The sequence below is a fragment of the Anomaloglossus baeobatrachus genome, chromosome 5, assembly GCF_048569485.1.
Source record: "Anomaloglossus baeobatrachus isolate aAnoBae1 chromosome 5, aAnoBae1.hap1, whole genome shotgun sequence".
In the NCBI taxonomy this organism is placed as follows: Eukaryota; Metazoa; Chordata; class Amphibia; order Anura; family Aromobatidae; genus Anomaloglossus; species Anomaloglossus baeobatrachus.
Genome location: NC_134357.1, coordinates 424,602,764 through 424,615,872, shown reverse-complemented (window position 1 = coordinate 424,615,872; position 13,109 = coordinate 424,602,764). Strand labels below are relative to the sequence as shown.

The window sequence follows — 13,109 nt, the reverse complement described above, 5'->3', positions numbered from 1 at the left end:
CACCCGCCCTGTATTTCTTAGGGTATTTGTTTTTCGGGTGCACATGTTGTTCATGTTGAGAAGTTCTGTTCTCCGATATTGTCTATCGGATTGAATTTGTTTTTGAAACAGTTATTGGCTTTCCTCCTTCTTGCTTTTGCACTAAAACTGAGGGACCCGTGCTCCCACGGGGGGGTGTATAGCCAGAAGGGGAGGGGCCTTACACTTTTAAGTGTAGTACTTTGTGCGGCCTCCGGAGGCAGTAGCTATACACCCAATTGTCTGGGTCTCCCAATTGGAGCTAGAAGAAAAGGAATTTACGGTAAGTAAACAAAATTCCCTTCTTTCCCTGCATTTCTACATTTTCTTCATCGTTCCTATGGGTTGACCCAGACCATGGGGTGTATAGCTTCTGCCTCCGGAGGACACACAAAGTACTACACTAAAAAGTGTAGCTCCTCCCTCTGAGCATATACACCCCCTGGATAACCAAATATAGCCAGTTCAATGCTTTGTGTTCAGGAGGCACATCCACACATGCATTCTCATCTGATTTTTGATTTTTGGAAAGAGTTTGAAGAAAAGCAGGTCCTAGCCTGGACTCCCGGCATGTCCCTTCTCACCCCACTGTGTCGGCGGTGTTGTTAAGGTTGATTTCAGGGCTGGAGCCTTACATGCCGCGATCCTTCACCATCCCTCGGGCTCTGGCTTGAAGTGGGAGCCAGCACGGTTCTCACTGCCTTGCAGGAGACCGGTCTCCATCCGCAGCCCATTAGGATCCTGCCGGACATAGCACTCATCCCTCAGGGACCTGGCCCTGCGTCTCACAAGCTAAGTATCTGAGACGTTATTTCGGGGGGTCCCTTGTACTTTATTGTTGGGGAGAGTGTGCTGTGTAACTTTGGTGACATTTCCGGCCGGTTCTCTGGTTTTCACATGAGAACCGCGCCGATGGTGCCTGCGCGCCGGCCGCATCGTTAAATTTAGGCCCCGGCTTTGCCTGAGGCCTAGTTTCGATTTCACTGCCCCTGCATGTCAGTCATGCAGAGGGACAGTGCGGCTCCGCCCAGCGGCCGTTCGGTACAGGGAAGGGACACTCCTCTCTGAGGCAACATTCCCTCCCCTGTATCTCTCCTTGGCCCTCTGGATCCCGCTCTTAGAGTAGGCCCCGCCCCCTCTCCTCGCTCCGGCGCCATTTTATCAGCGTTCTCACACCGATCGGCGCTGGCTGCAGCATCTCTCTGGGGGTCCGGGCTGTGGGATCTGGAGGGCACACAAACGGTCGGGTAAGCCACAACCCCCGGTTGTGGACCTGCTTATACACTCTCTGGGGGTCATTCTGGCTCAGAGCCCCCACTTCCGCAGCATGTCTCACACTAGGAGCAAGGCTGCAAGGCTGTACTCAATATGCACTGCATGTAAGCTCGTACTGCCTGAACCGAGCACATATCCACATTGTGATGCCTGCTCTAACATGGTGGTGCCTCAGCCTGGAGTCTCCCCAGTGGTCCCTCCGGCTGCTCCGGCTCCGGTGGCTGAACCCCCGGCTTGGGTAGAATCCTTCTCTAAGTCTATCTCCCAGTCTTTTGCCGACTCCATGGGAGAGTTGTCCCGTACTCTGCTGAGCATGCATCAGCCCCCTTCTCAGGGCGCCTCTGCTGCTAGGGCTCGCTCTGCAGAGCTCACAGAGGATTCTTCATCTGGTCCCAGACCCCGTCCTCCTAAAAGGAGACGCAGGGTCCCCTCTCCTTCCTCGTCCCGCGGCTCTGATTCACGTGCTGACTCGCAGGACGAGGAGGATGCCTTTACTGGGGCCTCGGACGCTACCTCCATGTGCCCCATTGATCTGTCCGAGGGCAGATGTTAGTGATTTGATTGCGTCCATTAATTCTGTTCTGGACCTCAATCCGCCAGTATCAGAGGAGCAACCCTCTCTGGCAGAAAAGCACCGGTTTACCTCGCCTAAGAGAACAAGGAGTGTGTTCTTTAACCACTCCAGTTTTCAGGACACTGTGACCAAGCCTAGGGCCTGTCCTGACAAACGCTTCCCAAAGCGTGGTTCTGATGACCATTTTCCCTTTCCACCAGAGGTGGTCAAGGAGTGGGCTCATTCACCAAAGGTAGACCCTCCGGTGTCTAGACTCTCAGCCCGGACAGTCGTATCAGTGGCTGATGGCACCTCACTTAAGGATTCCACTGACCGCCAGGTTGACCTTCTGGCCAAATCTGTATATGAGGCGGCAGGGGCCTCGTTCTCCCCATCTTTTGCAGCAGTGTGGGCTATCAAGGCCATCTCTGCTTCTCTAGAGGAGATGCATTCCCTCACCAGGGACTCTATGCCTAAAATGGTTGCCTTAACTTCCCAGGCTTCAGCCTTTTCATCCTACGCCATGTCTGCCATGCTGGAGGCTTCTCACCGCACTGCGGTGGCTTCAGCTAATTCCCTCGCTATCCGCAGGATCTTGTGGCTTCGCGAGTGGAAGGCAGACGCTTCTCCAAAGAAGTACCTTGCTGGGCTCCCATTTGCTGGGTCCAGGCTGTTCGGTGAACAGCTGGATGAGATTATTAAGGAAGCTACTGGCGGGAAGAGTACTTCCTTGCCACAAACTAAAACCAGGAAACCTGTCCAGGGCAGGAACCAGTCGAGGTTTCGTTCCTTTCGTTCCTCCAACTGGTCGTCCTCTAAGCCATCGGCCTCGTCCACTAACTCAGCCAAGGACCAAAAGTCCAACTGGCGCACGAAGCCTCGTCCCCAGAAGACCGCAGGAGCTGCTGCCACCAAGGCAGCCTCCTCTTGACTATCTGGCCGCGCCAGCAACGTCCTTGGTCGGTGGCAGGCTCTCCCACTTTGGCGACGTGTGGTTTCAACACGTCTCCGATCAGTGGGTGCGGGATATCATCTCCCACGGCTACAGGATAGAATTCTCTTCCAGCCCGCCAAACAGATTTTTTCTGTCAACTCCCCCCTGCTCCAAGGCCGCCGCCTTCTCTCAGGCCGTGGCATCCTTGCAGGCCAACGGAGTAATTGTACCGGTTCCCGCCCGGGAACGGTTCAGAGGTTTCTACTCCAATCTCTTCCTAGTCCCCAAAAAGGACGGTTCCTTCCGGCACATCCTGGATCTCAAGCTTCTCAACAAGCATGTTCAGGTCCGGCATTTCCGCATGGAGTCTCTGCGATCAGTCATTGCCTCAATGACCCAAGGAGATTTCCTAGCATCCATCGACATCAGAGATGCCTATCTGCATGTGCCAATTGCAGCTTCACACCAGCGTTGGCTACGTTTTGCAATCGGAGAGGAACATTTCCAATTCGTGGCTCTCCCCTTCGGGTTAGCCACGGCCCCTCGAGTATTCACCAAGGTCATGGCAGCAGTGGTTGCGGTTCTGCACCTCCAGGGCTTGGCGGTGATTCCTTACCTGGATGACCTTCTAGTCAGCGCAGACTGTCAGCGGAGTGTCTCGCTCACTATCGCCACTCTAGTTCAGTTCGGGTGGCTTGTCAATCTGCCCAAGTCCACTCCGACCCAGAAACTCACGTACCTAGGGATGCAGTTCGAGACTCTGCCGGCACTTGTGAAGTTGACCTTAGTCAAACAGCAGTCCCTCCATCTGGCGGTGCGCTCTTTGCTGAGGCCCCGCCGTCATTCCATCAGGCACCTAATGCAGGTGCTGGGTCAGATGGTGGCGTCAATGGAAGCGGTTCCCTTTGCCCAGTACCACCTGCGTCCTCTGCAGCTGGACATTCTCCGCTGTTGGGACAAGCGGACTTCCTCCTTGCACAGGTTAGTGGCTCTGTCGTCACAGACCAGGAGCTCTCTTCAGTGGTGGCTTCGGCCCCTCTCTCTGTCTCAGGGACGCTCCTTCCTGGCCCCGTCCTGGGTGATCCTCACCACGGATGCCAGTCTCTCCGGCTGGGGAGCAGTATATCTCCACCACAGAGCGCAGGGCACTTGGACTCCGTCCGAATCAGCCCTCTCGATCAATGTGCTGGAAATCAGAGCTGTGCTTTTAGCTCTCTTAGCCTTTCACCACCTGTTGGCGGGCAAGCACATTCGAGTCCAGTCAGACAACGCGACAGCGGTTGCCTACATCAATCACCAGGGCGGGACACGCAGCCGCCTGGCAATGTTGGAAGTTCAACGTATCCTTCAGTGGACGGAGGACTCCAAGTCCACCATATCCGCAGTCCACATCCCAGGTGTTGAAAACTGGGAGGCAGATTATCTCAGCCGTCAAACCGTGGACAGCGGCGAGTGGGCTCTGCATCCGGCAGTGTTCCAGTCGATCTGCCGCAAGTGGGGCACTCCGTAAGTGGATCTAATGGCATCCCGGCACAACAACAAGGTGCCGGTCTACGTGGCTAGCTCACACGATCCTCAGGCCTTCGCAGCGGACGCGCTGGTTCAAGATTGGTCCCAGTTTCGTCTGTCTTACGTGTTTCCCCCTCTAGTTCTCTTGCCCAGAGTCCTGCGCAAGATCAGAATGGAGGGCCATCGGGTCATTCTCATTGCTCCAGACCGGCCCAGGCGAGCTTGGTACCCAGACCTGCTCCATCTGTCCGTAGAGGTGCCGTGGCATCTCCCGGACCGTCCAGACCTTCTCTCACAAGGTCCGTTTTTCCGCCAGAATTCTGCGGCTCTCAGATTGACGGCGTGGCTCTTGAGTCCTGGATCTTGACGACTTCTGGCATTCCTCCTGAAGTCATCTCCACTGTGACTCGGGCTCGGAAGTCTTCCTCGGCCAAAATTTATCACAGGACCTGGAGGATTTTCTTGTCCTGGTGTCGCTCTTCCGGCCATGCTCCTTGGCCTTTTTCCTTGCCGACCCTCCTGTCCTTTCTACAGTCCGGTCTGCAGCTAGGACTATCCCTCAATTCCCTCAAGGGACAGGTCTCGGCCCTGTCAGTGTTGTTCCAGCGGCGTATCGCCCGGCTGGCTCAGGTGCGCACCTTCATGCAAGGTGCATCTCACATCATACCGCCTTACCGGTGGCCTTTGGATCCCTGGGACCTTAATCTGGTCCTCACGGCTTTGCAGAAACCCCCCTTCGAGCCTCTTAGGGAGGTTTCTTTGTCTCGTCTTTCACAGAAAGTGGTCTTTCTAGTGGCCATAACTTCCCTCAGGAGAGTCTCTGATCTGGCTGCGCTCTCTTCGGAGTCACTTTTTTGGTTTTTCATCAAGACAAGGAGGTTCTCCGTCCGTCTCCGGACTTTCTCCCTAAGGTGGTTTCTCCTTTCCACCTTAACCAGGACATTTCCCTGCCTTCCTTTTGTCCGGCTCCTGTTTATCGCTTTGAAAAGGCGTTGCATACTCTGGATCTGGTGCGGGCGCTCCGGATCTATGTGTCTCGCACCGCTGTTCTTAGGCGGTGCACCTCTCTTTTTGTGCTGACCACAGGTCGGCGTAAGGGCCTCTCGGCTTCTAAGCCGACCCTGGCTCGTTGGATTAGGTCGGCCATTTCTGATGCCTACCAGTGTACTCAAGTGCCTCTCCCGCCGGGGATCAAGGCACACTCGACCAGAGCTGTCGGTGCCTCTTGGGCTTTCAGGCACCAGGCTACGGCTCAGCAAGTCTGTCAGGCTGCCACTTGGTCTAGCCTGCATACCTTTTCGAAGCACTACCAAGTGCATGCTCATGCTTCGGCAGATGCGAGCTTGGGCAGACGCATCCTTCAGGCGGCTGTCGCCCACTTGTGAAGTTAAGCTCCGCCTACTTCTCAGTTTTCTGTTTATTCCCACCCATGGACTGCTTTGAGACGTCCCATGGTCTGGGTCTCCCATAGGAACGATGAAGAAAAAAAAGAGAATTTTGTTTACTTACCGTAAATTCTTTTTCTTATAGTTCCGTAATGGGAGACCCAGCACCCTCCCTGTTGCCTGTTGGCAGTTTCTTGTTCCGCGTGTTATCACCGGCTGTTGTCGTAGACAGAGGCTCCGGTTGTTCCGGTTCTTGCTCTATCTCTACTTGTGGGTGGCTATTCTCCTTCAGCTTTTGCACTAAACTGGCTATATTTGGTTATCCAGGGGGTGTATATGCTCAGAGGGAGGAGCTACACTTTTTAGTGTAGTACTTTGTGTGTCCTCCGGAGGCAGAAGCTATACACCCCATGGTCTGGGTCTCCCAATACGGAACTATAAGAAAAAGAATTTACGGTAAGTAAACAAAATTCTCTTTTTCTGGGATTCTCGACCTTCCGTGCCACTGCAGGACCCACATCGATATGAATGCCTCTAAAAATCTAGTCCCCGGTTTATGTTGAAGCCTACTCATTTGGTCCAAGCATTCCCCCAGCCTCCCCAACCAATTGTACATGCACGGGCCTATTGTCTGCCTTTCCCGATGCCGCCTATGGCCCTCAGTCAGTCAGCCTCCCTCTCTACTCCAGTCGCGCATGAGCTTGTGTAGACGCTCTTTGACTCAGCCCCTGTTTCTCTCTTCCTCTGCCATTGTTGTCCAACGCTGGCTCTAGATGTCACAGACTCCAGCACGGGAGTAAACAATATTGTTAATTAAAAACTTCAACTACATTGTCACTCGGGAAGCCCCCACTGTCCACAATTGCGGTGGTGGTCCGCCTAATAGCAAACGCCCTGTGGAAACTTATATATCTGTTGTCCCGTGGCCCTTCTCCACCAAAATGTAATTTCCTCTGGTTACTAACTTGGCGAGTGAGCCGCAGCACTAAGAACTTTTGATTTCTCTGCTCTGGTGGTGGATCCTGATCGAAATGGGGATGCCCCATTCTTTCGTACCTATCCTTTCATACATTTCCCTTTTGGATCTTGAGACAGGGTTGTTTCTCTGCTCATGCTTGATAAAGCCCAAACTGGTCGAAATGTTGATGTCTCTTTATTTTCTTTTAAGAGACTCTTGTCTGAAAAGATATAACGAGTTCCAAATGGATCATATTGGATCCTAGTTTACAATTGTGTTCTTTATAATGGTACAAGTATATTCCAACTTGTTGTTTGCGATTATTCTATGTATTACACCTGGAAGTGAGGGAGTGTGGGTTTGTTTCCAATTAGAACAATAGTAATTCAGCTTGGAATCAGTCAGTGGTCTTAGGCTACTTTCACACATCAGTTTTTTGCCATCAGGTTCAATCCGGAAAAAAACGGGTAAAACGGATCCGGTACCGCATCCGTTTTTTCCCCATAGACTTGCATTGTTACCGGATTGTACCGGATGGCTTTGCGTTGCATCCGTTTTTTTCCGGATGCGGCAAAATTAGTTAATGCGGCGGCCGGAGGCAACGTAGCTTGCAACGTTTTTTTGTCCGGCAAAAAAAACGCATCGCGCCGGATCCGGCGCGATACGTCGTGTTTTACAATAGAAGCCTATGGACGCCGGATCCGGCGTAATGCGGTAAAAAACGGATGCGGCCGCCGGATCCGTTTTTCTAAACTGAGCATGCTCCAATGTAATTAACAAAACGGATCCAGCCAAAAAACGGACGAAAAGGATGCAAAAACGGATGCAAACCGTATCCACCGGATCCGTTTTTTAACGGATCCGGCATAACGGATCCGTTAAAAAACGGATCCGGTGGATACGGTTTTCACTTTTTTTTCAGGATCCGTTGGATCAGGAAAAAAAAGGACTGTGCCTGAATACAGAAAACTGATGTGTGAAAGTAGCCTTACCGGAGAGTTGTGCTGTGAGAGGGATCCTGATTCCTTTTTATTTTGAGGCATGGTATAATACACAGAAGTCTTCAATGCCCCCAAAAGGCCCCAGGCGTTATCCAAGAAGTCTTCAATCCACAATAAAGATTTGTAAATCCACTGGATCGCTGTGGAGAATCTCTTCAGGAGAGACTTTACAGGAGCTCAGGCATGCACATGATGCTTGCGCTTCCGGGCACACTGCACTAAGCGGCTATTACATTATTATTTCACAGGGACGTCTTATTGACCATGTGAAGAAAAAGGCAACTAACCTACAAAGAGTCACGTACCTTGTGTTTGATGAAGCGGACCGCATGTTTGACATGGGTTTTGGTAAGGTCATAGACTGGCTTTAGTTTACTGTCAGAATTATATGTTAGTGAGTTGGTGTGTTTTTTTTTTTTTTGTTTTAATTTCAAGCCTTCTAAAATGTGCTTTCTGGTTTCAGAATACCAAGTGCGATCTATCGCTAATCACGTGAGACCAGACCGACAGAGTGAGTGATTGTTGGTGACAGTAGATTGTATAAAATACTATTTATATAGTACATAGTTTTTATTTTCTCTTTTATTAAGGCTTGTTCACACGGTGCATCTTTGCCACGGTTAAAGGGAACCTGTCACCACTTTTTTGGACTATAAGTTGCAGCCACCACCACCGGGCTCTTTTTTTTTTTTTTTATATACAGCATTCTAACATGCTGTATATAAGAGCCCAAGCCGCTGTGGCAACATAAAAAAACACTTTATAATACTTCCCTAACGGTCGCGCTGCCCGTTGTCCGGAGCCGCCTCTTTCGGCCATCTTTGTTCTCCTGCCTCTCTAGCCGCGGTACACGACGGGTCCGATGTCATCCACACTCGTCGGCATTCCGGTCCTGAGCAGGCGCACTTTGATCTGCCCAGAGCAGGGCAGATCAAAGTATTGTAGTGCGCCTGCGCAGAACTGGCGAGTGTGTATGACGTAGCCACGTCATGCCAACAGGCTTCAGAAAGAAGCCAAAGATGGCCGAAAGGGGAGGCGTCCGCAGCGGAGAACGGAGACACCCATATAACTAAAATCCACTGCAGCGCGACCGTTAGGCAAGTATTATAAAGTGTTTTTTATGTTCTCACAGCGGCCTGGGCTCTTATATACAGCATGTTAGAATGCCGTATATAAGAGCCCGGTGGTGGTGGCCGCAGCTTATAGTCCAAAAAAGTGGTGACAGGTTCCCTTTAACTGTCCCAGCAAAATGAATGCAAGTTTTACAATCTCATGCACACATTTGGTTATTTATTTATTTTTTTCTTTGCAGAATTGAAACAGTTTCAAATCTTTAACATGGCAATTCTGCCAGTGCTTTTGTAACATTTTTCACCTAGTAACATGAATGTTGGAAAAAAAAAGCATATTTTATGCAGGGGTTTTCCTGCCAAGAGTCACGTTTTTGTGTGCTCACACTGCCTTTTTGAGTGCAGATTTGTCACATCTGCCAGTACAGTCAATGTGAATTCTGAATTGTTTGGGCAGAAAATAATCTCCAGTATGTCAATTCTTGGTGCGTTTTTGCCTGTGTTTTTTCAGCCCTTCCACCCATTGACTTTATTATGAAAAACAAGCGTTTTTGGTGCATTTTTCTACCAGACGATGCAGCTTTGGTGCACTCAGCTTATGCACATAGCCTTAATCTGCTATGTCTTTTCCTACCCAGCCTTGCTCTTCAGCGCCACATTCCGAAAGAAGATTGAAAAACTGGCCAGGGATATTCTGATCGATCCCATCCGTGTTGTTCAGGGTGATATTGGAGAGGTGAGAACTTGTTTTTAACTATTCAGTCTTGTACATAATTTTTAATTTCTTTGTCGCTCCATTGGGAGACCCAGACAATTGGGGTGTATAGCTTCTGCCTCCGGAGGCCACACAAAGTATTACACTCAAAAGTGTAACCCCTCCCCTCTGCCTATACACCCTCCCGTGCCTCACGGGCTCCTCAGTTTTATGCTTTGTGTGGAAGGAGGCACACATCCACTCATGCATTCCCATTTTAGTCAGCAGCAGCTGCTGATGTTATCGGTTGGAAGAAAAGAGGGCTCCCACGGGGCCCCCGGCATGCTCCCTTCTCACCCCACTACGTCGGCGGTGCTGTTAAGGTTGAGGTACCCATTGCGGGTACAGAGGCTGGAGCCACATGTCGTATTTCCTTCACCATCCCTTGGGGGCTCTGGGAGAAGTGGGATCCTGAGCGGTCATCCAGGTACTGGGACCGTGCTCCCTCCGCAGCCCCAGTGTGGAATCTGCCGGACCGGAGTATTTTCTTTATCAGGGACCGGGCCCTGCATCTGTCAGGTACTCTGTGTCCCCATGGGGACGGTTCATGGAGCGCCTGGCACCCGGACGCTGCAAGGGCTGCTAGGCCGTGAAAGCCGGGGGACTTCCGCGCCGACCGCGCCTGTTTGTCGGCCGCGGTCATAAATTTAGTCCCCGGCTTCAGTTGCGGCCTACTTGCAAAATCTCGCCCCCGGACCTGTCTGTCAGGGTAGGGGCGGGACAGCCGACCGGACGCTGCCTGGGACACACAGCGGCTGCTGATCCGTGAAAGCCGGGGGACTTCCGCGCCGACCGCGCCTGCTTGTCGGCCGCGGTCATAAATTTAGTCCCCGGCTTCAGTTGCGGCCTACTTGCAAAATCTCGCCCCCGGACCTGTCTGTCAGGGTAGGGGCGGGACAGCCGTCCTGACGTCGGCAGTGAGGGCCGGAGCATCCTGTATGCTTCCTCCCCTCTCTTTGATCACAATAGGGACCCCAGATTCCCGCACTTTTTCCTGGTGCCGCCCACCGCTCCACTCCCCCTCTGAGAGCTCCAGCAGCCATTTTTTTCAGACATTCTGCGCTGAAAAATCATCAGGAAAGAGCTCTTCACCGCTGGGAGACCTGGAGCAGGGAATCTGGAGGACACACACGCCGCTTTTTAGCGGTCGGTAAGCCACACCGGTCATCCGGTGCTGGTCCCCCTGGGTTGCCTGAATAGATACGTATTATATATCTTTATTTATATATATATATATATATAGATAGATAGATAGATAGATAGATCTCTGTTCGGCCGGGCTGTATACTCTTCCCTTATACCCTCTGTGATCACTCTCCTGGGACACAACAGCATGTCGTCCACAAGGAGCAAGAGCGCTAAGGCACAGGGTTTCTTTGCGACCTGTACCTCTTGTGCGGCTATGTTGCCTGCGGGTTCCACCTACCCTCACTGTGAGCAATGCTCGACCCCTGTTACACTGACTCAGCCGGAGCCGGGACCACTTGTGGGCCCCTCGGCTCAGGTAGACCCCCATGCTACCACTGTCCAGGCGGCAGGGACAGAGTTTGCAGTGTTTGCTGAGAAGCACTTTGAGTCACTCTCACAATCCATGGCTCAGTCTATGGACAAATGGTCTGCCAAGCTGCTAGAAGCCTTGCAGTCCAGACCGGTCCTTACACAGACCCAGGACACTGTTGGATCGGCGCCTCCAGGTCCCTCTCGGTCCACGCCGCAGCGCGCTCCCGGGGTGGGCTCTAGGTTTCACGTGGAGGACTCCTCCACGGTCCACAGCCCCAGACCAGCTAAGCGGGCCCGATTGGAATCATCCGCTTCATCACGCTGCTCAGGTTCCCGGCTGGAGGACTCGCTGGAGGACGAGGCGGAGGTCGCAGCTCGGGGCTCTGACCATGACGTTGCCCTCAACCTTGATACACCTGAAGGGGACGCCTTAGTAAATGATCTTATCTCGTCCATCAACCAGGTGTTAGATCTATCTCCCCCGCCTCCACCTATAGAGGAGTTGGCTTCTCAGCAGGAGAAACACCAGTTTCGGTTCCCCAAACGTACACTGAGTGCGTCTTTCGACCACTCTAACTTCAAGGATGCTGTCCAGAAACCCAGAGCGGTTCCGGACAAGCGCTTTACTAAGCGCCTTGCTGACACACGTTACCCCTTCCCCTCTGACGTAGTTAAGGGTTGGGCTCAGTGTCCCAAAGTGGATCCTCCAGTCTCTAGATTGGCGGCTAGATCTGTGGTATCGGTTGCAGATGGCTCATCGCTAAAAGATGCCACTGACAGGCAGATAGAGCTCCTGGTGAAATCCATCTATGAAGCCACGGGCGCGTCCTTTGCCCCGGCTTTTGCAGCCGTGTGGGCACTCCAAGCTATCTCGGCTTGTCTAACCGAGATTAATGCGGTCACACGTACTTCTGCTCCGCAGGTTGCGTCTTTGACTTCTCAGGCGTCGGCGTTTTCTTCATACGCCATGAAGGCAGTCCTAGACTCTGCTAGCAGTACAGCGGTCGCATCCGCTAATTCTGTGGCAGTCCGCAGAGCCATGTGGCTGCGCGAATGGAAGGCAGACTCGGCTTCCAAGAGATTCCTAACCGGTTTGCCGTTTTCTGGCGACCGATTGTTTGGAGAACGATTGGATGAGAGGGAAAAGACTCCTCCTTACCCCAGTCCAGACCGAAGCGACCTCAGCAACGTAAGATACAATTGAGGTTTCGGTCCTTTCGCCCCCCCGCCAAGTCCCAATCCTCTTCGTCCAATAGGCCGGAGAAAGGTCAGAGGAACTCCTACGCGTGGCGGTCTAAGTCACGCCCCCAAAAGGCTGCCGGAGGCACTGCCTCCAAGGCGGCCTCCTCATGACTCTTGGCATTCCTGAACCGCATCCTCGGTCGGTGGCAGGCTCTCCCGCTTTTGCGACACCTGGTGGCCACATGTTCAAGACCGATGGGTGAGAGACATTCTGTCTCACGGTTACAGGATAGAGTTCATCTCTCGTCCTCCAACTCGTTTCTTCACAACCTTCCCCCCCCCCCCCCCTGCTCGGGCCGACGCACTTCTTCAGGCAGTGGCCGCTCTGAAGACAGAAGGAGTTGTGATTCCCGTCCCCCCTCAGGAACAGGGGCGCGGCCTTTACTCCAACTTGTTCGTGGTGCCAATGAAGGACGGTTCATTCCGTCCCGTTCTGGACCTCAAACTGATCAACAGACCTGTGAGCACCAGACTGTTCAGGATGGAATCTCTCCGCTCGGTCATCGCTTCGATGTCACAGGGAGACTTTCTCGCATCGATCGACATCAAAGATGCTTATCTCCATGTGCCGATCGCACCCGAACATCAACGCTTCTTGCGTTTCGCCATAGGGGACGAACACCTTCAGTTCGTGGCATTGCCTTCGGCTTGGTGACAGCCCCATGGGTTTTCACCAAAGTCATGGCATCCGTTGTGGCGGTCCTACATGAGGCGCCTCATGCACTTCCTAGGGAAGATGGTGGCAGCGATGGAGGCAGTGCCCTTCGCGCAATTTCATCTACGCCCACTCCAATGGGACATTCTCCACAAGTGGGACAAGAGATCGACTTCCCTCGACAAGAATGTCTCTCTTTCCCTGGCAACCAAGACGTCTCTTCAGTGGTGGCTTCTTCCCACTTCGCTATCGCAG

General features: G+C 52.6%; 1 protein-coding gene across 1 annotated transcript in view; it reads left to right on the top strand.

Annotated features, from left to right (window-relative positions):
- DDX42 (DEAD-box helicase 42) overlaps positions 1-13,109 on the top strand; it is a 90,105-nt gene that overhangs the window by 42,271 nt on the left and 34,725 nt on the right. The window contains exons 11-13 of the mRNA XM_075350322.1: positions 7,882-7,981; positions 8,097-8,144; positions 9,342-9,439. Of these exons, the coding sequence (XP_075206437.1) occupies positions 7,882-7,981; positions 8,097-8,144; positions 9,342-9,439 (246 nt within the window). The remainder of the gene's footprint in view (positions 1-7,881; positions 7,982-8,096; positions 8,145-9,341; positions 9,440-13,109) is intronic.